Source organism: Drosophila guanche, unplaced genomic scaffold (assembly GCF_900245975.1).
Source record: "Drosophila guanche unplaced genomic scaffold, DGUA_6, whole genome shotgun sequence".
NCBI lineage: Eukaryota > Metazoa > Arthropoda > Insecta > Diptera > Drosophilidae > Drosophila > Drosophila guanche.
The window spans coordinates 5,159,970-5,185,242 of NW_022995750.1; the positions used below are offsets into that span (position 1 = coordinate 5,159,970).

Below are 25,273 nucleotides of genomic sequence, written 5' to 3' on the forward strand. Positions count from 1 at the left end.
TTTTGGCACAACAAGAATACCCATACACTCCGCTAGGCAACGATTCCCTCTTTTTTTCTGGCTTGCGGGCCGGCAGGCTGGCTGCCAAGGAAACCCAGCCAAAAGAAGCATTACATGGTACACACTCTCTGGGAAAATCTGTTCTGTTATCGCATTAACAATTTCCTACTAATTTTCGACGTACACACACACACAGCCACAGAGGAATGTCTGGAAGTGGGGGAAGTTTGGGGAGGAAATCCAGTAAATATAATTAAATTGCGTGCAAAACTAACCAACTCTTGGGGAAGAAGTTGTTGAAGCAACACAGCTGACGGATATTGAATGCTCTTCTTAGTAAGCCGTAGAGCTTATGGGAATCCATAGACACATTTTCTGTTAATTAAAGAAACCAAAAAGTGAGCTTAAAATGTCAAGCAATTATTGATGAATCAATACTAATAAACTGACCAAGGAGTTCCAAGTTTAGACATTCATTAAAGTCAATTATTTGACATTTATTCGGGCAGTAATTCCTAAGATTGATGTAGTCATGCACTTAAATAGAATTCACATAAACGGAGAAACTCATCCCTCACAGAGTATGCAATTGGGGCATAATAATTTCATTAGAAGACAGAATCTGGAACAGCAAACCGAAATGCTTTGCCTCATGTATTTAAGTAATTACGCCAGCAAAAGCAAAAGCCCAACGCAAGTGCCATCAAATATTTGCCTTGTCATTAATTCACGGAAAATACATGGAAAAATCGTTTATACTGTGTACAAGAATTATGTTAATATGTATATAGCCAAGGGGCAGAGCCGCTAAGCCGATTTCAGGAGACGTTGCTCCATGGCTACTTCCCGTATCCCACTCGGAATGACAAGGACATTGTGTGCACGAAATATATCAGGAGTGTGAGTGCGGGCTGCACATCGACTCAATTGATGACCCTTTGGCAGTTAAACTGCCTCCACCGACGCTTAATGTGCACTCCATCAACATAAATCACTCATACGTCACGTTAAACACGCTCAAACTTCAAATGACGTGTATTTAACAAGCGGTCCTGGCCGTGGCCATAAATTAATTAACCCTAGGCCCCACCACCCGCTGATGTACCACCTCCAATCACCATTTACCTTTTTCCATCTACCGGGCTTCAAAGTCCAAGTTCGCGCCCTCTCACTGGGAGCTACAATTAAACTGTAAAAGCGAAAAGCGAACATCGGCGACGGCAACAGCAAATTACAACCATTTACAATTAATTTGAACAACACGCCGCCATGCAAATGGCGTGCCATGGCTCATAACTTCCAATGGACAGCCACACACACACACTCTTTCGGCCATTAAAAATGGAAAGCGAAGCCAAGCCAAGAGCTAAGCCCAGAGCCAAGTCAAGTCAAAGGGCAACGGGCAACGTGCAAATGCTCAATTAGCATATCAATAAATCAAGAAAGAGAAAAAAACAGTGAAAGTGTTTCTCTGTGGGCGCGCCCACCGCCTCCTGCGGCAATCAAAATTTAGTTAACAAACGCCAAACAATTTATTAACCCCAAAGTCAACTTATCCAACGCTACAACCTTGAGGCTGCCAGACGTGACGTATACGTAATCTGATGTCGTGCCAACGTAATTAATCATGACGTCCTGTGGCCAGGCCAGAGCATTTTTCCCGGTTTTGAAGTGCACTTTTGTCAGCATACACATAAATATATTCAACTCCACGTGGGGCAACATTTATGAGTTTGGGTGTCACGGCTTTACGGCCCTGAAATTTGAATAATAAAAATATTAACTCAATTTATTTTTATTGGCAAATGTTTCGACTCCCAATTGTGGATTCAGTTCTATTTGAGATGTCAATGCGGGTACTTCTGCTGCTGCAAATTGTGAGTGGGATATACACATATAAATACGCAGATATCTGTGATGTATAATTCCCAATACCGACTTTTAGCTGCTGTTGTGGTTCTGTTCGCTAATGAATGGAGAGACCAACTGCAAGGCGGACAGAAAAAAGGCAGCTGTAAGTGAGGGAATCTACCAAAGAGAGGGAACTTTTATCATAGTCAGAACCTATTTCAATAAGAGCTTGTCAATCAGATGCTGTCAATTAACACGTCCAAGCCTGGATAGAGGCAATGCTGAATGCAAAAACACTCTGAACCTGCCTTTAGGCAGGAGTTTCAACTTTGCCGAGCTCTACACGATCAATATGGTGAGCAGAACATTGAACTGAAGTGCTCCCAACTCTAAGAGAATCCCCATTTGATTCAAGTGCATTGAGGAGTGCAACTATATAGCCTCTGGCTACACTGACGCTGATCCGCCCTATAGGCTGGATCTGGCCAACATCCGTCACAACCTGGAGGAGATAATGCCACAGCCACAGCTGGAGTCAGTGCCCTTCATGATGGATGCATACAATAAGTGTGAGATATTTCGCACGCTGCATGCGGGACGCTTCACACTCCACCTGCCGGATATTGAATTCATCGAGGAGCCGTGCAACCCGTTTGCCCTGCAGCTCACCATCTGCGTGCGAATGCTGGCCATGCAGAAGTGCCCCAGTCGCTTCTACCTGGACACCGAGGAGTGTCGACTCGCGAGAAACTATTTCACACAGTGTGTCGGCGATATTGAAACGAATCTTGGCTAGAATTTGGATAATGTGTGTGTAGAATGGAACTCAACTGCAAACGGCAAACTGCAAACTGCAACTGCAACTGCAAACTGAAAATGTGTGTGAAAGTTCATAAACTTGTCGTTGGCGGCTGCCTGCTGCATAGAAAATTCCAATTCAGACCTGGCAAAAAAAGTGTTGAGGGAAAAATAAAAGAAAAAGTCGTAAAAGTCATAGATGAAATATGGCAATTTGACTTTATGCTCGGAATACGAGCGAGCTGGTAGTCTACCGTCTCCCGCTTCCCGTCTTCCTGCTGCAGTGTCACAACTGCAAATTGAATCGCACACACACACACACACACATACTCACACATGTCAATGTCCTCTGCTGACTTTGCATAACTTCGTCTGCTGCTGCTGATGCTGCTCTGCTCTCCATTCCCCCAGACATCGCACTCCCCTCTCTTCGCTTCTTCAAACTTGTTAGTTTTTTGGAACTTTTTTTTTGTACAGCCACACATATTCACATTACACTTGGGTTGTAGAAGGGTATGCTGTGGCTACTTTATCCGTCGGATCTGTGTTTCTATTAGTCGAGCCCTGCCAAGCAGAATTATTCCAATAAATATATTAAAGCTTTTTCTTCACATTTAAATTTCAAGATTTAAGTTTCTTGGCCAAGACTGGGTACCAGGTATTCGATCACTTTTCCAACTGCCATATCCATCTCCGCTTCAGCAAAGTCAGCAGCAAAAGTTGCTTTTCTATATAACACGTCTGTCCGTCTGTCTTCTGTTATTCTTTCTCCTTCTTTATCTTTTTTTTGTCGGTGTCGCAGGACATGTTATGCAACTGGAATAAAGGAGTAAAATTTATGTGTTAGTCCAATGGATGGTGCCAGGAAGTCCGTCCTCGTGCTCGTCCTGGTGTTGGCTTTGCAGCGTCAGGTTAAACGGGATTTATGTCCTTCCAAGACATGCAGTCTCAGCCTGTTTTCTTAAAACAATTAACGTATTACACACTCTCTCTCTCTCTCTTTCTGTGTCTCTCTCTATCCATGGATCGCTGTGTATTCTCCCATCATCCATCTGTGTCCTGTGTTTGTCTGCGTGTCGCTGTGTGTCCTTCTGCCTCATTCTGATTTGCATTTCCTGGCTGGCAAGCAGGCAACTGGGCAACCAGAGTACACCCCCTCCAGGGCTGACAATCAAAGGACTTTGGCTTTCCTTGGCATTTTTCTTTAATTACGCCCTCGAGTCAAATTAAAAGCAAATGATAGTTGTTTCCTATCATCTGCTCTCTACACTCTTATCCTTCCATTGACTGTATATCCTTGCTGGCACTCGCTTCTTGCTGGTCTCTTCTCATCGGTTTCTTGCGGCACTTCGGGATTTTCCAGTTTACTTAGTCAAATCAAAGCTTTCAAGAAAATTGTTTTCCTTTCTTTTGCGATGGTCAAACTGCTGACCAAGGACCAAAGGACCAAGGCCCGTACATATACTGGTACTCTCATTACATCTAGAAGAATACTACTCTGCTTGGCTGCATGTCCTTGGTTGCACTTGAGTGAGGCAATGGCCAGTGGCGGGAGGATGCGAACTTGAGGTTTTTGCGGCAGATAATTTGTGTAATTAAGTGACCACAATGGCTCCTGAACCTCCTCCTTCTACTATACCCTGATTTTTCTCTCAGTTCTCCCTCATATCTTACTCCCATTCCTCTACACCTTCTCGACAGTTAATTGCTTATTTGTGTAGCTAATTAGTTGGGTATTGCAAACAAACATGAGACATGGCGATGCTCTCTACGACGATAATGGGAGTGACTGGAAGTGCCCTCAACTCACCTGTCGTTCAGCCCAACTGTCCACCCACTTCCTATTACCACTCTTTGCTCGCATTTTAGACTCCGTCTAGAGCTCGTAATTAAAAAAAGAGCCTCAAAAGCGGTTCTGGCGAACAAACACATCAAAAATGTTGCCCACACGTGGTGCCAGTGCCAACCCCACTTTATATGGTTGCATAATTCCTGCCCGGCTGCTGCACCATCAAGAAAAACAGGCTTAAAGGGAGCGACACAGTGTTGGGGAGTGAGCAGGCGGGCTGTTGAGGCAGGGTATGCAATCAAAATTATTATAATTGCGACGCGTTCGCCATTGTGCGACAACAATGACTTCCGCTTCCGTGCTGAAATTTGCCTTGTGTCTGTGTCGCTCTTGTCGTTCTGTCTCCATGTGGCATGTACCCACGCCATTGTTTTCGCAGCAGAGGGAGAGAGAGTGGGCGGATGGCTGCAGCCAGCGGGTGGAACAGCGCATTAAGTGCCTGCAAAAGACGCGCAACAAAGGGAACAGCCCGGAGGGTCTCCGAGGAGAGCAGGAGAACAGGAGATGTATGTATGTGTCTCCGTGTCGTGGCTAAACGAGAGATGGGACAACGTGCTCAAGTCCTCGACAGCTGCAACAGAATATAGGGGGTGAGACAGGCTGACAGACTGATGCAAAGGGAGAGCTGCTACGCGTGGTATGAGCCATGAGCTGCCACAGAGGAGGGGTTACAAAAAGGAGTAGACGTCAAAGAGTGGGTAAAAGGAGATGCCTCTCCGTCCCCACTCCCCTTCGAAAACTCTCGCAAATTGTATAATGAAGTGCAGGCCAGGAGAAGTTCCACAAGATTAGCTGTACTGACAGGACACACCCCAAAGCTTTTGACAGCCCAAACTCCACCCACTAATCAATCACTCAATCAGTCAATCCATCAGCCACTCAATCAAAGGCCAAGTCAAAAGTCGAGAGTGTGTGTGTCTAATGAAATGATTAAATTTGTGAATTTGTTTGCCTTTGGTAAACTCGTGCCATGATTATTATAACTCTAATTATGATTATGCTCCCTTATGAATATGAGAACTTGGCCAAACTTGTATTAATTTGAGGCAAAGTGCTGTTGGACTCGGTCTCTGATTGGTAGTCAATCAATGGAAGTGGCAGCACTGGCATTGCAGCCGAGGGGCAGCCGGGGCACGCAACCTGCAATTTAATCAGTTTAATTAATAAGCAACAGGAGACGGAGGACTAGGCCTTGGAGTCTACTGTCATTGTTTGTCTGGGCCATAATCAGAAGGCTGAATGGCAGCGTTGATTGCCGTTGCAACAAAGTTGTCTGAAATCGTAGACAACTCCAAGAACAAGTACAAGTCCAATCAGGACACTTTTAATTGACTTATTTATGTGCCTCGAGGCCCACACGAACCAGAAGTAATAGCTTCATTTGCCCCAGCCACAGCTGCTGATTTATCTAAATGAATTGTTATGGCCGCGTATTTGTCACAGGCCAACACAAACAGCAAAACCAAAACCAGAGCTCAACCATCCGAACTGAAACATTCCCGAATCCCCCGGACCAAACCTTAATCAGCCCTATATCCTGGCCCGTGAGCCCGCTGTTCTTGTTTAATTGCCTCGCATGTGGCAGGTAAATCCCCGAACCTTTTTGCATATTTAGTGTGCCATTCGTGGCTTACTCTTTTGAACTGCTGACGCTTAGCTGTTTGTTTGTGACCGGACGGACCAGTGTTTTTGGCATCTATTTCGTTCCTTAAAGCGTTAAATTTAGTTCCTGATCGATGGCACTAGACCGTGAAAAGAAATGATATGAAAATTTCGACTGGCCTGCAGTTGAAGGCGGTTCTACATATAATAATAAAAATTACATACATAAAATCGAGTGGCCACTCGACTACCATATGAATTTCCTACACACAGGCACACACACCATTTCCATTGAAGTGCAACTCTCAGAAACAAATATTACAAATGGGTGGGAGAAGGGGAGGCGAGAGTACAATACAATAAATCAACGAGAACAGGGCTGGGACTCAGGACTCAGGACTCGGGACTGGAGACTCGAATGCCGCCTGCTACAAATAAATGCATAAACTTCGAGTGTCAAACAATGGGGAAAAGTAGCAGAAGTGGCAGCACTACCAGCAGTGGCAAGTAGCAAGAGGCGTGGGTTGTTGGTGTGTTTCGTTCCAAACCATTTCGCGTGCCAGTCAATGAGCTATGAAAATATGAAAAATGTAAACGACAAAACGTGTCTTTTATTGTCTAAATGTGGAAAATGTGGACTGGGGCCATACAGATGGACAGCTCTAAAGAGAGGGTTAAATGGGGTAAAACAGTTGGACAGCCCCTCAATAAGGTACGGTTTAGTGGTTGGACAGGACAGGACAGGGCTAAGTGTGTGTGTCAAGTGTGGGCTCTTTTGTCAATTTACAAATCACTTTTCATATGCTGTTTGTCAAACAGACCTGATGGCCTGCCCTCTTTACGCACAAGTATGCTGTTTGTCAAACAAAACTGTCGGGGTTTGACTGACATTACGCATACGCAGCCAGTTGGTCAGTAAAACATGAGTGATTCACAGTTAAGCACACACAGCTCAAAGAAGTAGTTGGTGGGTGTCCTGTATGTGCATAATATTATGAAATAATACAAGCACCCATCGATTTAACCTGAACAAAAGGCGCGGCCCCATAATGTCTGGGCGCCCCATGCTGAAACGGACAAAAAGGAAACGCAAAAGCTTAAGAGAAATCTGTTGAATATCAAATAACAATCACTTGGCAAGCTAAATATATCATTATGCTTAAGTAGGTGGATGGTGAGAGTAGAGGGTGGAAGGTGGGGGATGCCAGGCACCAGGCACATACGAACACAAGGACATGGGATCTAACTGAATGGGGATGGAGGAGTGTGTCTGGCTCTGGCTTGTTGGGATGGGGTTGTGGGTCCCTAGCTGTTTTGTTGTTCCAAAAACGCTTTGCGCGTTTGCTGTATTGCTTGTGTTGTTGGGACATCCTTTTTGCTTGCTTCCTTTTTCTTTTGCCTCCTTTTTATAATCCTCACAGCTTGCATGTTTGCTTAGCACCTTGCTTTGGGTATCCGAGAATGGCGAGTAGCTGGAATGGTTTTCCAAGGGGCGATGATGTGGAACAGGTTTAAAAAGTTTAAGCCCTACAATCCTGTTGTTGCGGCTGCCGTGCGAGCGGGCAGAGGGGCTGTGTCTGGTCTTGTGTATGCTTTTCCCCCCGTGTATTCTGCCGTATTTTATATATAATACATTTGGTAAAAATTTACAAATCATCTTGCATATTTGATTTGCATACAAGATTTCGTATCTGCCAATACCTTTTCCCGGACATCTCCTTGAGAGTGGGAGTCGACGTGGGCGTGGGGGTTCACAAGTGAGTGTGTCCTTGGGCTCGTTTGTATGTCCCCGAATTGCACAAGAGATTCGCAAATTGCTTTCATTGATTGCCAACAAAGGAGATGGAGAGAGGGGCACCCACGCCCACCGAATGTACAGGGAATTCATGTGCCACACTCTCTCTCTCTGTCTCTCTCTCAGTAAATGGAATCTGAGTGAGTGAAAGCCCTGACTCCCAGCTAGGAATTTTTTCTTAAATTTTCCTGTAACGAAAGCTAAACTGCAGAAAGGAGCGTAGGAGCGTTGTGTATGAGTAATGTCGCTTTTGGAGGGGGCCCAACACTTGAAGAACAGCCCAAACAGCATTTTATAACTGACCAGATGCTAAGAGGCCACCCCTCCATCCGCGACCAGTTGACCCAGTTGATCCCTGCCCTAAGGTCCACTCTTCCAGCCACTGTACCAAGGTCCACTCTTCCACTGCCATTTGTCGTTTTTGGCTGCGTGCCGTGGACGGCTACGTGAAATTATTACGCTGCAATGCATCATCAAAAGTAAACAGAAGCAGCAGCAGCCGCCTGGCACTAGACAGCCAAGGGGCATGGAGCCAGAGCCAGAGCCAGAACCATGAGAGATGGGGCAGGAAACACCGAAATGTGCGTCTGACATATTTCAGAACAGCAGAAAAAGCTGCAGAGGAGGAGGACAAGGCTCCCAGGGGTAGGCATGAGTGCTAGAAGATTACTACAAAATTCATCACGGGGCACGGACACGCATTTCAAAGAGCGTACACAACGAACGCAATGCCAAAATGTATTTAAAGGCATTTAAAGCATTTAAGCGCTAAACAATTGAGAATAAATAAAACAACTAAAGTCTACAACAAACAGAAGTATCTATACCCTGTAGTCTACCCAAACGAAAGTTCCAGATGGGATGGGGTTGGGGAAGAGTGTGAATCGAGAGTGGCATCAAACAGATGAGACAGCGCAGAATGGCGGACATGCTGCTAGAGTAATTGTTATCCTTGTTGGCAGTGCACAGGCACGTAAAGCTCTCAAAGAGCTGGGAGGAGCTGGTAGCAGATGCAGGGGCGGGCGGAGCATAGCAGACTAAACAACAACGCCACTTGAAGGCACGAGCCAAACAGCAGGAACAGCAGAAACAATCCTGTAAGCAGCACTCAGCGGCACGCACTTGAAGCTGGAGGAGCAAAGGAGCAGGAGCAGGAGGAGCAACAGCAGCATCAGGCAGCTAAAACTGCAATCGCAGCTGGCGTTGGTCCTGGTCCTGGTCCTGGTCCTGGTCCTGGTCCTGTCTCTGGTCTCGGCTCAGCCGTTGTCGGTTTGCCTTTACTGGAAGGAGGAGCAGCACTACAGATGCGTCCCCACTGGCATCCATTCCTACGCATTCAGCTCAAATTTCTCCGCTGCTTCTTATTTATTTTTAATATTTTTATTTACCCCATGCAAATAGGCAACGGTTTTCCCCTGTTTTATTTATTCTTACTGCTGTTGTTTTGCGGCATTGCTTTATTGTACACTCTGCAGGGGGTACCATGCGACTGGCTAGCTATTTGACGAGTTGCGAAGGAAGCAGCGCGAGACCCATAGAGTATAATTTACATATAGTCCATCAGCTTTCCCTGGAGCTCTGCACAGAAACATTAACATCTCGATCCTTCAGGGTATTATACGATTCGGCTTTCGAAAAGCGTTTTACTTTCGTGTTTTTATTTACCAGCGGTTTTTGGAGGGGCAAATCTTTACATTTCAATGCGTTTCAATTAAGTGGAGCGCCGTTTGTTTGGTCACGCAAAAATTACATAGAACTCTCCCTCCTCCTCCTTCTCTCTCTACATCTCCCTCTCGCTGTATCGGGGAAAAGTATTCATAGACTGGAAAAACTTGTTAAGTTTGGGCCGTATAAATCAGGCGCGGAACTGCAATCCTAGGGAACTCGTCATGCAACGTATTTGATATCAGAGCCTGTGGCATGCCGCTCCCCAACGTAATTGAAATACAAAGCCAATTTATACAAAAGCCGATAAAAGGCCCCCGAAAAGGCAGCAACAAACAACAGCAACATCAAGCGGAACTCGGTGGCATGCCACCGGTTGGAGCGGGCGACAGTCACCAGCCACAGCGCACCGGTTTGAGCGGGGGAAGCTGAAATAAGGCAGCAAAGTGGCAATCACGCCAATCACGCGTAATAAATCATTGCGTGAGTGAATGTCCGCATGTGTGTGGGTGTGGTGGGCTCAGCCTTTGGCGGGTCAAAATATGAGTGGGCAGGAGACACGGAATGGGATTTGCTTGCTGGCCGGCTAACGGCAGTCACGTGCTGCTTTTCAAGCGCACGCAATGCTATATTTTTATATGCCAACATTTACACGAGAATATGTGGGCCACTGCCAACTCCAACTCCTTGGGAAAACACAAGCACACCCATGAAAAGCGAGAGTTGACAGCCAAACAAAGGTCGATAAGCGGAGGCGTCCCCCATTGTGAGCGATGACAACTTGTGACCGAACTCCGCCAAACAGCAATTAAAAAGCCAAAAGGCTTCAATTAAGCCTTGACCTTCCGATATTAAAGTAATCCCTTTGGAGGGTAATGCACTCGACGAAATTTCCAAGCTAGTTTCAATGGGAGTCAACACAACTGCGGAGGCGCTCCGCTTTGGTATTTTCAGGTCGTTTAGTGTTTATTTTACGATATTTTGGGTGGTAGATCGAGTGAGCATCTCCCACGCAATCCTCCCATATGTATATCACTCCTTCCCAGTCTTTCTCTATCTCCCGCTCTCACTTCACCTCGTATGTCTTCCCCTCATTGTTGAGTGTTCGTTGGTATTTTATGGTATGTGTAGAAATTCTTCATGGAAGTATTGGTAAATGTCTGAAAATGTCTTTCAGTGGATTTAAAAACCATGACTTGCGCCCTGACTTACTGACTAAACGTTTTTCCAGCTAGAATAAATGGAGTTTCTCAAGGAGCGGGAGCATGCCTTCTCTATCATTAGGTAACCTAAAGCTGCATGGCACGCCCTGACCTCCTACCCAGCACCTTTTTGCAGCTCCCAGCTCTGAGCGCTAACTGCCCCCAGCCCCCGCAAGGCCCCACATTCATTATCTTGAGCAAGCAGCGCGTGTAATTTTCCACCTGTAATTGGTGTAATTGAGTGCAAGTGCGGAGAAAATATTCAACATGCCAGCAATTAACATAAATTCTCCGCGCTACGCGTACAAAAAAATAATAAAAAAGAAAACTGCGGGAAAGGGTAAGAAGGAAAGAGGCAGTCAAATGATAATGAAAGAAGGGTGTGGCAGGCAGGGAAGGGCAGGCGCACTAAAGGAGAGATAAGCAAATGGCCGCCATGCTGTGAAGCGTTCATAATTGCCCGTTTCTCCAGTGTGTGTGTAGCTATGTGTGTGTGGGTGAGGGCGTGACAAATGCAGCGTGGGACTTTGAACGGGAAGGAACCAAAAGGAAGGGGAACCGGAAGATGGGTTAAAGAAATGTAGCATACTTACATGCGCTGCGGAAGTAGTTCATGTTAATGACAGACCCAAACATTCACAAAGTGCTCATCCATCTCTCTCCTCTCATTTGCAGGCATCGAGTGCTTTCAGCGGTTCTCAGAACAGCCCAAGTACACGGAAGTGAATCCCGGACAGGATACGCTCCTCACATGCAAAGTAATCGACAAACGGGGCACGTGCTCCTGGCAGAAGGATAACAAGGTAATTATATCAGCCACATCACACACATCTCCTTACACTCACTTCCATCGACGGCGTCGGCACAGGCAGTGGCCCCAGTTTCTAAACATTTTGATTAAACTCATAACTTGGCCAAAACTCTCGCAGCACATCAGAGCACACGCACACGGATATGCACCCAAACCGACACCGACACCAACAGCGACACCAATAGACGTGTCCAAGGCTCTGGGCCTCATATCATATTCGTGGCTCGTCCTGTGGTTCAATTAAGTGTTGTTCTTTTGCCTTACGTTTGTGGCCTCCATGTGGCGTACGTAATTTACACCCTGGCCATCCAGGACGAGTCAATAATAAAAGCCAAAACTTCCCCAAAGGCAAGGGGACAGGACTTCTTTGTTTCTCTGTTGATTAGAACCATGTTGGCCAAGAGCAATGCCTAGCAGCGCAACGTAGCTCAAGTTTTAATCGAAAGTGCGTGACAGTGCGGAGGGAGCTGGGGACTGAGGTGCTGCTGGAGTTTGCCAACTCAATTGGAATTCACAGGAAAACTCTCAGGGCTCTCTCTCTTCATTTGATGGCCAAAAATTATCTCCAGCTCCCGTTTTTATGGAATTTATTTGGTTTTTCCGTCGATTTCATGACAGCCATAGTAAGGGACTACTCGTATGATTAATATTGGCAAGTAATCTTCGTAGCCCAAATGAATTTCATTTTCTTTAACATAAAAGGGATGACATTGACTTTTGTTGATGCCGAATGTGGCATCTCTTTGACTATGTATGTAGTTTTCATAGAAATAATCTATCCATTTGTGCGAGTATTCGATAATTCAAACAAATTCAAACAAATTAAATGAGAAATAATAATTCAGTTTACTGAAATAAAAAATATAATTTTTAAAAGGCAACTTTTTATGCAGAATTCATCAGATTTTGATCAGAAAAAAATACAGAAAACCATACAAGTAATTCCCTATTCACTTTTCAGGATAAATACTTAATTATACTTCAAAGAAATTGTCTTACTCTTTCTAGAGAAGAAGTTTTTATGACAGGTCAAGGCATTATTTCTAATAGATTTTTCCAGAGAAAAAGCTCTTTTGTTTTCTAGAGAAGTATTTATTATTTCATGCCAATTTAACTGGAAAACAAGTCCTTATGAAGAGTAGAGAAATAATCTCTTTATATTTTCATTGAAATATTTGTCCTTCTGATGCCTAGAGAACACAGTCTTCTTTCAACGAATTAAAAAGAGGAATTATTCCCCGTCCTCTTTCTATGAATGGAGAAATAATTCCACTTCACCCTCTTCCACCGAATTAGTTATTATTGTTATGAATAGAGAAATTTTCTGCTACCTCAGATGTGAGTTCTCCTAAATTTCTTGCCATTTACCATGGTTGTTATGAGAGGGAGGGTAGGGTCTTAACTGCAGGGCCATGGCCATCTTAGTTTGCATAGCAATTCCAAAATGGCCTCATTATGGATCTGCTTTAGCCCCACAAAACGCCAAACGGTGTAGCAGCAACATGAGGAGCGGGGGAATGAATATGTTGCATGCTGCTTGTTATTCATGGCAATTGTGTGCGTTTGAGGCATAACTTTTATTTGCAGCATACCCCTCCACTTGTTGTGGCAGTTGCTTATGCAAATGCATGCTCCGCGGGGATCTGAGAATGCCAGTGGCGTAGAGGGGTTCTCCTGGTCCATTGTATGACAAAAATCAGAAAGCATTTCAAATGTCCTTTTTCATATGCTGCGCATCGCAAAACTCCTCGCTTTTGCAGCACATACTTAAATGTTTGCATGCTTTGTGTCTCCACTCCAAGGACTCGAAGGAGCCAAAGAAGAAGCAGCATCAAAAGAGTGGTACCGGAAACGGAAGTGGGACTGGAAATAGGGGACAGAGTATAGCTGAAGAACAAGACCAAAGGACAAACATCATTTGCATGCATCGAGCGTTGTACTCACACTCACATACACGATGCTGATGTTGCTCTTTTGGGTTTCATTTAAAATTCTTCTTATTTTTGCATATTTTTACCATTTTTTTCCTGACGTTTTCGTATACCCTTGAAGAGGATATGATGATTGTTAACATTGGCTCTTGGAAACTCCTTTCCCACACACATCCTTACTATTTATACTATACAAGACAACAATCTCCAAGAGTATCAAAGTCTTCGGCTGCAAAGCCTGCCATCTTTTCGCTGAACGTTTTCTCAATTTTCTTCCATTTCGGGGTATAGTTTCTCTCCATATATTTTATGTGTGGTTATTATAAGTACTGATACATGTGTGTATATGTACGTACTATGTTGTTTTCGGGGATACTTTGTTGTCCCACAAAAATAAGGGGTGGCAATGGAATTCTAATTGAGCTAAAAAGGAAGCCGGATGCCGGGCTTCTGCTCCTACTCATCTATACTCACATCTGAGTGCATTTCCTGATAATTTCAATGCAGGATGATATCCGTATATACTCCTCCTCCCTGCCATACACACACACACTATATGGCTTGGTATGGTATGGCATTTCAGCCATTTGAATAAATGTAATTTTTGGGCATCAAACTTTTTATTTTTTTATGGCAAACAAAACGAGCTTTTTCGACTTTTCCTCTGTGCCTCAAGTTTTGTTGTTTAGCTGCTATGCAGTTTTGCAGTTTTTCCCGGGCTATGCGGTGGGTTGGTGCGGGGGAGGGGAAAGGGTTGTTTCTGGAAAATGTGGAGAATTATGTCGATATGAATATCGATTGGGGGAAAATGGGAAATGTTTTGGCAACATCAATGGGGCCGGAGCCAAATATTTACTCGATTTGAGGCTTTTTTTCGTCTCCCTCTCTCTCTCTCTCTATGTCGAAATTGTTTTACTGGCAGTTTTCTGCCAGGAACCTATCCTTCTCTATCTCTCTCTCACGCTGTCTAAGCTCGTATATCTCTCTGGTAGCGCCTTTGTTACCATACACACACTTAACCCATGGATGACCCAACGTCCAGCCAACCCATTGAACTATGTGTTCTATCGTGGTTAGTGTGGGGTCAAATGGAATAATATCTCAAATATGTGCCATGCCATCAGCCGCAAGCTATTTAATAAAACAAAGATACTAAAACCATCGAAAGGTGGTTCTAATCCATTGGAGAATATGTATATTTGAGAAATGTATGTTTTATGAACACATTTATGTGACAATCAGAATGCAATTGTGGCTGCTATTCTATGCCTTTAAAGATGAGATTAACTGATGGTCTTAGGCATGGGCACTCGCCCATGGTACTCGCCACATCGCTTTTGGTTTGTTCGTTTCCATGTCCATTTTCTTTCAATAAATGTTGTTCAATGGACACAAATTCAATGTTGCAATTAATTTAACCAATTAGGGCAGGAGAAAACACAGAATATACAGAACACAGACTCAACATTCATAGCCAAAATGCAATTAGGCGGATGCCCTTTCCCTCTCTCTCCCTCTCTTCCTGTCTGTCTCTCTGGCTGTTTCTATAAAGGAAAAGAGAGGGGTCTCTGTCTCTCCATAAATACTTAAATGCGAACGTTGCCAACGCTGAGAGATCACTAATTGTAATTTAATTTCCAATTAGCAAACAAACTAATGCCAATTTACAGACAGAGAACTGCAAAATGGAGTTAAATGGGGAATAGGGAATACGGAACAACCAGGGGTTGATTGTCTGTGCGATGTTTGTGCAAATCGTAGACAATATTACACGCCCGACCAAATCGCAAAAGTTAAACATGCTAAACATGTCGTAGAGGACATGCCAGCAGCCGCCCAGTTTATTTCATCGCCATCATCATCGTTGCTCTGTCCAACTCTCCTCCTCCTCCGCTTAATTTAATCCGAAAAACCCTTCTCTCCTCTCATCCCCTAGCCCGTTGGCATCTATACGAAGAAATACGAATGGGCCTCACGTATGGGTACGAACGAGAATGGGAATGTCCTACATCTGGATCTCCATCCACCGCCAGTGCAAATTGGCGGCGACTGCTCGCTGTGGATACGCTCCGCCACGCTGGACTTTGACGACGGCCTGTGGGAGTGCCAAGTGACGGCCAGTGATTTCACCACACAGGATGCCTTGACCAGTCAACCGGTTCGCCTGGTTGTACGTGGTACGTATACGAAAGTGTTTCCCCTTGTCTGGGGAGCATTCTTTCGGAACCCTTTCAGTCGTCATTTAATTCATTTTCCGAGTTGAAAGATGTCCACTTTTAATTGTACTAATCTTTGTTCTCGCTTGCAGTGGCGCCACAGCGTCCTCGTCTTGAGTACGAGGCCGTACACGTGCCGCCGGGACACAACATCACCGTCGATGCTGGCGCCATGGCGACAGTAAAGTGCGTCTCACATTATGGTAATCCACCGGCCACCCTCAAATGGTATTTGGGTAAGTGTCTGGTAGCCCCATTGATTGCAGTTGTTATCCTGATGGACACGGACATGAACACGGACAGAGACACTGATGACCCCCTGGTCATTGTCCTGTTAATTAATTTGCCAACCATTACCCACTTCCTGCACTCTGTACTCTGTTCTCATTCTCCCTTCCCTCTCTCTCTTCGTCTCTTGCAGGCGACCAGGAGATATCTGCGATGCACCCACAAATGAATGCTACCGAGCCGGATAATCCACGCACCTGGTCCTCCACCTCCGTGGTGCAAGTGTCGGCAATGCGAGAACGTCACGGCGACATGCTGCGCTGTGCGGCCTTCCACGAGTCCTACTCGGCCAAATCGGTCCCCGTCGAAGCCCGTCTCGATGTGAAATGTGAGTACCACCAGACAAACCACCAACCAGAGCACCAGAGACATACACAGTTCAAACTTTGAGTTGCATCCCAGGGTCTAGACAGGCAAAGTGCCTTCATTTGATTTGGCTTAGAGTCAAAAGAAACTAAACGAAAGGATACAGAGACGGCAACAGCAACAGAGCTCTAACAATTAAATTAACAACAATTTGCTGTAATTTCCTGTTTTGCTGAGCAATTCAAGAGTTGACTTGTCCCAGAGGACGTGGCCAGTGGGAGGACGAAAGCCAAAGTCAGAGCAACGTCCAGAGCCAGAGACTTGGTATGGCTTGTTGACTCTGTTTGCTCTGTTTTCTGTTTATATATCTATATCTGTTTCTGTTTCTGGTTCCTGTTTTTGCTTACCCAACTTGAACGTTTCTCGTTTGGTCTGGTCTCTTGCAGATGCGCCGAGCATTCGTCTAATTGGCTCACCGGAAATCGACTTGGAGGAGGATAAGGATGCGCTCGTCCTTCGCTGCGTGGCCGATGCCAATCCACCAGCGAGCATCGTCTGGCGACGAGCTGGTCGCTCCGAGATAGCCAGCCTGCAGGTGAGTTCTACCTGCTGCTGCTGCACCTCGCAGTCCCGCAATACCAGTCCCAAGAGAAGGAGAAATCCTTGCTCTTTCTTGTTTATGTTGTTCCAAAATTGTCTTCTCCCTTCTTCCACCCCACTCCCTTCGTTGGGTATTTATCTGAAGTGTAGCAGAAATTTGTAATTGTATTAAATTGCCTTCTCTTCCCGTTCTCTCCACCCGGTCTCTGGATAGGAAACTCTGCAATTGCGTCCCGTTGGGCGGCGGGATGCCGGACTGTACACCTGCCAGGCGCAGAATTCGGTGGGAACCTCGGAGCAGCTGTCGGTGCAGTTGGATGTGAAATGTACGTATCTTTACCTTCCGCTTTACCCCTCTCTCTCCCACTCTGTGTGGAGTATTTATCTTTGCGAAAGTTTTCACCCAGCAATCTCCTTCTCTCTATCTGTTTTCTCCCTTTAGATCCGCCCAAAATTGTTTCAGCTGGCCCGGATCGCCTTACCACTGCGCCCCTGTTCAGTCCAGCGGCCTTTGAGTGCGTTGCAGAGGGTAATCCCATGCCATCCTACAAATGGGTGCAGAGGTGAGTCCCCACAAAATGTCGGATGCTATATACATATTCATACACATACACACAGATATGCACACAGATATCCACTTGCGGTGGGCCGCGTTTCGGTAGGCTCCGACAATTTTGCGCTGCATACTTTTGGTGGAGCAGCCGAGGTCCTGGCTTAGTGTTGTGGCCTTTCTCCTTATAAACTCTTTTCTCTCTACTCTGCTTCTAATTCTGGCCATTGTTTGTGGATTGGCTGGCGGCGCTAATTAAACCCGGCTCACGCGGCGTATGCACAAAATTTGCTTTCCATTCAAATTGAAGCCTTTAAAAGGCATTTGCATTTGCACTTTACGCTATAATTAGGAGTGAGAGTAATACGAGTAGCGCGACCTCCACCAGCAGTCCTCACTCCATCGCAAAACAACATTTCCCTCTTACGTGAGCGCGTTTCCTGTTGCACATTTCCTTCTTAGCTGAGACCACACCCACTCGCTCACCCACGCCCTCTGCCAGTTGATGATGATATTTTGCGTAATTTTAATTAGCTGCACAGCGGAAACTGTCTGCATCTTGTGGGAAAACAGTAAGAAAGTGGAGTTTCTCTTAATATAAGCGATAAGAGAATACCCTGAAAATAGAAAAAAGAAAATTCTAGGTTCTAGACGTACACCTTCAATATAAAAGGCACCTAGATGCAGCTTTAATATTTCGAAAGACAAGCTTCACTTCTTAACCCATCCACCCTTCTTTGTAGAGGGTATTAAGCAGCTCCGCACATGATGCGTGCTGGATTAGGTTCCTTCCGTTTGCTGCTGCTGTTTTTCCCCTTCCTCTCGTCTTTCACTTTTTCCAGGCAGGCATTAGTATGCAAAGCAGGAAAAGCCTGTGGAAAAATCGAAAACACTCTTCATGCATATGACTGTCTACAGCTATCCATCTCTTTCTGCTCCCTCTCCCTTTCCACTCCTCTGTTGCTGCTTTTGCCACATAAGTACGTGATTTTTGTGATTCCATTTGTTTGCACTTGCCCCCTAGACAATCAGGCAAACATCATACAACATACTCGCACAAGACTGGCTTTTAGATCGTGATCGGATGGGTGGGTGTGGGTGTATATGGAGTGGGCGTGGAAGCGTTTTGTGTAGGTGTCGCCATCTAATAACGAATGCCACATGCAACACATTGACGTGTTGACTTAATGAAGCAAAACGCGCGCGTGTTTATCAGAAATTAAATGTCAATTGTTGAAAACTAATTTCCACGCATGTATGTACTCGATGCCACACCACACTCTGCCACCGCCGCACCATCATGCAACCATGCCACCATGCCGTCTCCTATGGCACCACATTAAATGGCGCGTGCCACGTTAAGTAAACAGCGGGAGTCGCCTCACCAGTTGGGGGCGCAGGTGGGGTGGATAATAAATCAATGCCACGGAGTGAGCCGCTGACAGGCCGCAACGTATGCTCAGCAGCACTCTAATCTCATTCTCGAAGGTCTTCCTTTGGTTGCAAGTGCAACATCCACGCTACCAAGGTACCTCCCCATGCCACAAAGACAGAGAGAGAGCGAGAGTCCTTGTCACTTTGATTTACGTGATTCCTGTGTTGTTTTAGCCTTCCTTCTTGCCAAACTTTTTTGACTTTGGCGATTTGCATTTGAATGGCTTTCTAATTTATTGCTTTTAATTGCCGAAGCCCCAAGGATACCCTTAAAGCTGTCTTTTAAAGTTCTCTTTCATCGAGTGACTATATCGAGGAGACGGCTTTTTCAGTTTCCCATGAAAAGAACCCACAAAGGGAGGCAACAAAAAAGAGGAGAGAGAGACATGGCAGAGGCCAAAGCATTTCGCAGCTTGAAAGGCATTTCTCATATTAAAAATGTATCAAATATTTCTGTGTAGCAGCTCTTTGGAGAGCCAGAGAGTCAGGAGGCAAGCAGGCGGTCGGGCAGGCAAGCAGGCAAGCTGCATGCACCGAAAAATAACTCATACGCATACGCAATTTTCAATATTGGCTGGCCTGGAGAAGAAGGATATGCAGCCGAGTTGGGACACACAGCCACACAGCATACAGCAAACGGGGAGGGGCCCGTGCATCTGCTTTCATTTTGTCCAGAATGAAAGGCAGTAAGAAGAATGCATCACTCGGGAAAAGCAGCAATGACATGGCATCATCATCGCCCATATTAGAAAGCCACATAATCATAATCAATCTCTCTTTGTGCTTTCCCAGAATTTCGCATGGCTCCAAGTACGTGGAGCGAGGCAACGAGCCCCGTCTGGTCATCGACAATGTCACCTACGAGTATCAGGGCGAGTACGAGTGCCGTGCCACCAGCTACATCAACGGCCAGGAGCGAGTGGCCATATCCGATCCGGTCTCACTGCAAGTTGTGGGTAAGTCCATGTACCAGTATACATATCTCTGCAGCAAACCGCAGAGACCACAAAATATGACGATAACGGCAGGGCCTGAACTGGTTGAGGAATCAACGAATGGCATATGCTCTTCAGGAGAGAGAGAGAGAGAGAAATCCTATGAAAGCTGCTGGGTAGAGGGGACTACCTCTGCTGGCTGCAGGAATAAATCTTCATCTCAGTCTCTGCTGTTTTTCGTGATGTCAATTTCTGGGCAGAACCTGCTGCAGAGAAGGTGACAATCAGGCTGAAAAAGAAAGAGACTTTAGGGTACGATGTAGCAGGAGCGTCCTTTGGGCTACTCATTTGGGTCCTGGCGCCCATCGTGCAACACTCCGTGCAACTAATGCACACTTGAAACAACTAACAAAACTCCATTAAAAGCTGGAGCCGGAAAGCGCCTGCAAAACATTTTAAGCGCTTGCGTTGCCGCTTCGTAACGATACGCCAGTCCATGCCACAGAATTTCGCGGTGGCATGTTGCAACTGGGCAACAGACTAAACCAAAACGTAACACAAAATCAAAATGAACTTATGACCGCAGTGCCAGCGAAAAAATAGAACAACGAAAAAAATAAACGTAGAAATTGCCACGGACACTGCCCGAAGCGGCGAAAAAAAACTGGACAGCGCACAGAAAAAATGTTTAAAAAAAATAGAGAAGCAAGAAATATTTAAATTTAGTGCTGAATACCACAGCACGTACATAATTTATGACCAACCAAGGACACGAGCAATTTAGCAGCGCCACCAAGGCGAAAAAAAGTGCACAAAAAAGCGGGAATAAATATATGTTCATGTATATTATATATGAACCGAAAAAACTGGACACCACATTACATCTGGGATCTGGGAGAGAGTGTGTGAAGTAACTAACGAACTAACTAACTAAGTATATATGTATGGGTGTATGCAGTTACAGCAGCAACAATCAAGGGAGAGTGTCAACAAACAAAAAAAATAACAGAGAGAAAGTAAAAAATGCCTCATTAAAAATGGCAAAGTTGTTGACCCTCTGGAGCACTATAGTGGCTTGTTTCCCCCCTGAATTTCCTGAAGAAGCTTTCCTGTTGCGAGCACCCTCCTTGAGGAAACCGGAGTTGGCAACACCTTTCTAACAATTTGATATAATTTATGGCAAATAAAGATTTACCCTCTGTTTAGGAGAAAAAGTATGAAAAGGGAGAGACTGACTGCAAGCTTTTAATAATTTGAAATATTTATGGGGGCCAAGATATTTCCTCTCACAACAAGAAGCATAAACGAGTGCCAAGAATACTTACTTCAATTATATTTAAAGACTCCAAGAAAGATCAGGCAAAAGACCACACCCCTTGAAACAATTTTCTTTCAGAAATGCAGCTCGTTAAATTCGTTTGTGACGACCAAAACTCAATTAAAAAGCCATCTCTTGAGGAATAAACGTTATTCCCTGCCATGCCCCAACCTAATACATTTATACCCCTAACTCTAACTCTTTTCTGTATCGTTTTTTCCTTTGTATTTGCAGGTGCCCCACAGGTTCTACGTCTGCATCCTTCGATGCACACCATCTCCGTGAAAAGGGGAGAGTCCGCCGTTCTGACAATGGTCGTCTGTGCAGATCCACGACCACTGCGCGTCGCCTGGGAATGGGGCTCACTGCGTCTGGAGGCCGGTTCGGGAATAGGTGCGTATACATGTAGACCGAACCCAACCCAACCTAACCCAACCCATCCATCCCTTTGATGTGGCAGCCACCAGCCAATGTTCAGCGATTAGTTTGCGCTTCATTGAGCGCCTAATGAAAATGCAATTAGGCTTTCAGTTTGCCTTAGTTGTGGCTATTCCGGATTCAATTAGCGGTAGCTCCTGCTGGAGGGCTCATTATGGCTGCCTCTGCAACCAATTTTTTGGCATTCAATTCGCGCTGGAAAGTAGCCACAAATCAAGACAAATTACACGAGTCAGAGTCAGAGTTGAACAAGAAAGCTGCCAGTTTCATGTCTGCCCTGAGGGTATGGAATGGGAATGAAGATGCCAGTGGCAGTGGTAGTGGCAGTGGCAGGCAACGTTAGACGGCATCCCGTAGCTGCAGACTTGCCACGCCTGTCAGCCACCGGGTAATCCGAGCTCCAACGGACAACAGACAACCCGGACAAGCCACACACACACGGACGGATATCTCCAACTCGTTTTTCCAGCTGAAACTCTTTTCTGCATCTCTATTCCGTTTCTCCCCGTGCCATCTGCCCTTGAACTGCAACGAATCTGGTGGCTCTGGTGGCTCTGGCTAGCATTATTCTTCATTTTCAGCTGTCCGTGTCCATCCAGCGCCATCCTTGGTGCGTGTAATCCTGCGTGTTCGCTTGCCACCGACACAAATCAAACGAAGCGCATTCCAATCCCCAGTCCAAAGCCAATGCACGGCTCTGCTCTGACATTGCTAGTTAGCCCATCGAATCGAATGATTAATGTCGGAGCCCCTCCGACAAATTGTGTGTAATTTGAGTGCAATTATTTGGCCAATTCAACAAAATGTCTCTCTGCTGTTTCAGATCGCTTCCGGGCAGATGATATGCTGCAGGACTCTCGAGAGGATTGCTACCTGTCCACCCTGAACATTAATCACGCCGATGAGCACGACTCACGGCCCTACTATCTAGTGGTGGAGAACGAGCGGGGTACCGATCGCCATGCCATACATTTGATTGTGGAGGGTACGTTTGCAGGTGCATAGAATTTTCTTTGTTTTTCTTTACCCCCTACCCCCTGCCACACCATTACCCCATGCACCCCGCATCTCATGCACCGTCCCGCATTCGAGTTGCATTTCAATTACACCTGCAATATTCAATATTTACGCATCGACTGCACATGCAACTCATTAAATATTATATCATATCACATCCACACATCCCCTGCACACCCCCTGCATAGTATCCCAAACGATTTTAATTAAAATCAATTGCACATACAATGCAAGTACTCGTATAAGCCACACACACTATTATGCCATATGAAAATGAATATTCCTCTTGATGCTTGCATAATCAACACATCAATTACAACCATATCCTTCTGCTGAATATCCTCCACCGCTGTGCCGGACAGAACCTTACGAGATGAGCTACCTAATGGGCGTGGCCGGTGGCTGCATGGCCGCCATCCTACTGCTTGTCTGCCTCTGCATATATGCAATCAAAAGCAAGAGGTGCTGCTTTAAGGGTAAGTCTTAAAAGAGTTATCTATTCCTTCATCTATTCCCATATCAATGTATACTATAACGACAATCGACCGGAGTAGACAATACCATATACATGGACACAGAACAATTATCAGACCAGAGTTGTGCTATTAATTACGAGGCGTCGCTGTCAAGGCCGCGACAATTAAAACTTCCTTCTTCATTACGTCGCTTTTTATCTTCCCACCACCCGCCTCTCCATCTTTCCTGTACGCTGCCATACTAATTGCAAAAACACAAGAACTTGCAGCCAACACACCCACACACACAGAGAGAAAACACACAAAGGCAGGAAACGCGAGAGGGAGGAAAAGCGAAAAAGCTGAAAAAATGGGTGCCTAGAAGAGGGATGCCACCCCCCATTCCTCTTCCCCCCTTTTTTCCCTTTGTGCAAGGGAAATACTCTTATTTCTACTTGAAACTCGAAACTCAAATAAATCTCATAAAATATTCATTAGCGTCCAACGCCTGCGGTCAGTCGCAGGACGAGTAGCAGTCGCAGTCGCAGTCTGCGTTTCCTGTTAAAGCCTCCTCCAACCCTCACCCTGTGTTCTGGTTAGCACATAAAAGGGTTAAGGTCTCCTCCTGGACAGCTTTTTGTTTGACGCCACAGCATCTAGCGCTTTTCTTTCCTTTCCCCATGCCGAGGCGTCTGTTTGTGTGGCAGGCGGGAGCTTTGCCTAATTAGAAATCAAAATTCAGTCTAGAAAAAAAGAGAAAACGAGAGAGCGCACGGCAAAAACTTTTTTCGCCTCAACAATTGTAAAACAATTTACAAAAGAGCAAAGGATAAAAGTGGAAATGGATAAACTTTTTGTTCGCCTTTGCTCAAGGGCATTCGAGGGGAAGTGCCACCACCCGTGCCCCTACCGCTAAGTCCTTTCCATGTATCCACATGATCTGTAAACACTTTTCACCAGCTAATCGCAATTTCTCAGTTGTCAATCAAGTTGTCAATTTGCCGAGTAGAGTGAGTGAGCGTGTGAGTGACTGACTGACTGCTGCAGCTGGCGTCAAGTTGTCAAATGCCGTTTGACAGATCTCTCAAGTGCGACCCGACCCCCAACACAGCTCGCTCTACACTCTAAAGTTACACCCCTTTTGAAATCCATCAAAATTTCTCAGGACTTTACACGTTTCACAATCAATAAGTCGATGGCTCATTTAACAATCGAAACATGGGAGACGATGTACACAAATACATATATGTACATACATTCTACATTCTCGTACATATGTATATCTGGTTTCACAGCTAATTTGTACTATTTTAGAAACCTTACCCTTCTGCAAATACACGTTCCATTGTATTTGGGTCGAATAAACTGCTGCATATTGCCAGAACCCTAATATAACATTTTCCTCTTGTTTCATCCCGTTTTTCTGCACCCACATTCTACTTCTCACATGGCGGCGCGCACAGGTTCCACTGGCTATAAATCATCGGATAAAGACAGGTAAGTTGAAGCGTAATACGTACACACCCTGACACTGTGCCACCCAACCGACCCTTCCCTAGCACTGGGAGCACACGTATTCTCATAGATAAATGACCATTTTGATATATATTTTTTATGCAGCGCATTCGCAGCAGCGGCAGCCAACAGGTGGCGCTGGCATGCCAATTTATGCGCCCCTACTGGCCGAATATGGCACACACACACACACACCCTGCTACATATACCCAAAGAGAGGAACAATGAAAAATGCTTTTCACTGCATCTCCGTGCGTCTCCGTGTGTGCTGCATAAAATATTATACATTTTTCATATATTCAATATATGCGGGGTAGCGAAATGGAAGGAGCGGTAGAAGGGGTTTTGGACTTTTGGCAAGCGCAACAACATTTGTGCTTGAACAACAAAGAAAGTTGAAATACTCTTACTAAAGTTGCCAAAAAGTAGTGAAGTTTAGGTTGGAAATTGTTTTAATAGGAATTGAGAGTCATCTTTTTTCCTTTCCTTTTCCTGATCATCCGTTAGGAATCAAATTTAGTGTGAGGATTTCCAGGAGTTCACTCTGAAAGTTACCACTTCTCTTTTAGTTTTTCTAGATTGCCGACTAGATTGCATTCCAAAATTTTGCAAAATTCTCACATTCCTTATTCAGTCTACAGGGTATTTTTGTTGTATTTTTCTTCATTTTGGTAGCGCAACAGAGCGAAAGAGGAGT

General features: G+C 45.2%; 2 protein-coding genes across 2 annotated transcripts in view; both read left to right on the forward strand.

Annotated features, from left to right (window-relative positions):
- LOC117586449 (irregular chiasm C-roughest protein) overlaps positions 1-25,273 on the forward strand; it is a 73,439-nt gene that overhangs the window by 23,780 nt on the left and 24,386 nt on the right. Inside the window, 12 exon segments of the mRNA XM_034276491.1 lie at positions 11,438-11,565; positions 15,441-15,681; positions 15,813-15,956; positions 16,142-16,336; positions 16,761-16,909; positions 17,129-17,240; positions 17,357-17,477; positions 19,691-19,854; positions 21,386-21,544; positions 22,413-22,586; positions 22,969-23,082; positions 24,525-24,558. Coding sequence (XP_034132382.1) covers positions 11,438-11,565; positions 15,441-15,681; positions 15,813-15,956; positions 16,142-16,336; positions 16,761-16,909; positions 17,129-17,240; positions 17,357-17,477; positions 19,691-19,854; positions 21,386-21,544; positions 22,413-22,586; positions 22,969-23,082; positions 24,525-24,558 — 1,735 coding nt within the window.
- Positions 1,845-2,660, forward strand: LOC117586386. The gene is made up of 3 exons (XM_034276417.1): positions 1,845-1,877; positions 1,946-2,206; positions 2,267-2,660. The coding sequence occupies exons 1-3, from the start codon at positions 1,845-1,847 to the stop codon at positions 2,645-2,647; spliced, it is 675 nt and encodes a 224-aa protein (XP_034132308.1). The 3' UTR covers positions 2,648-2,660.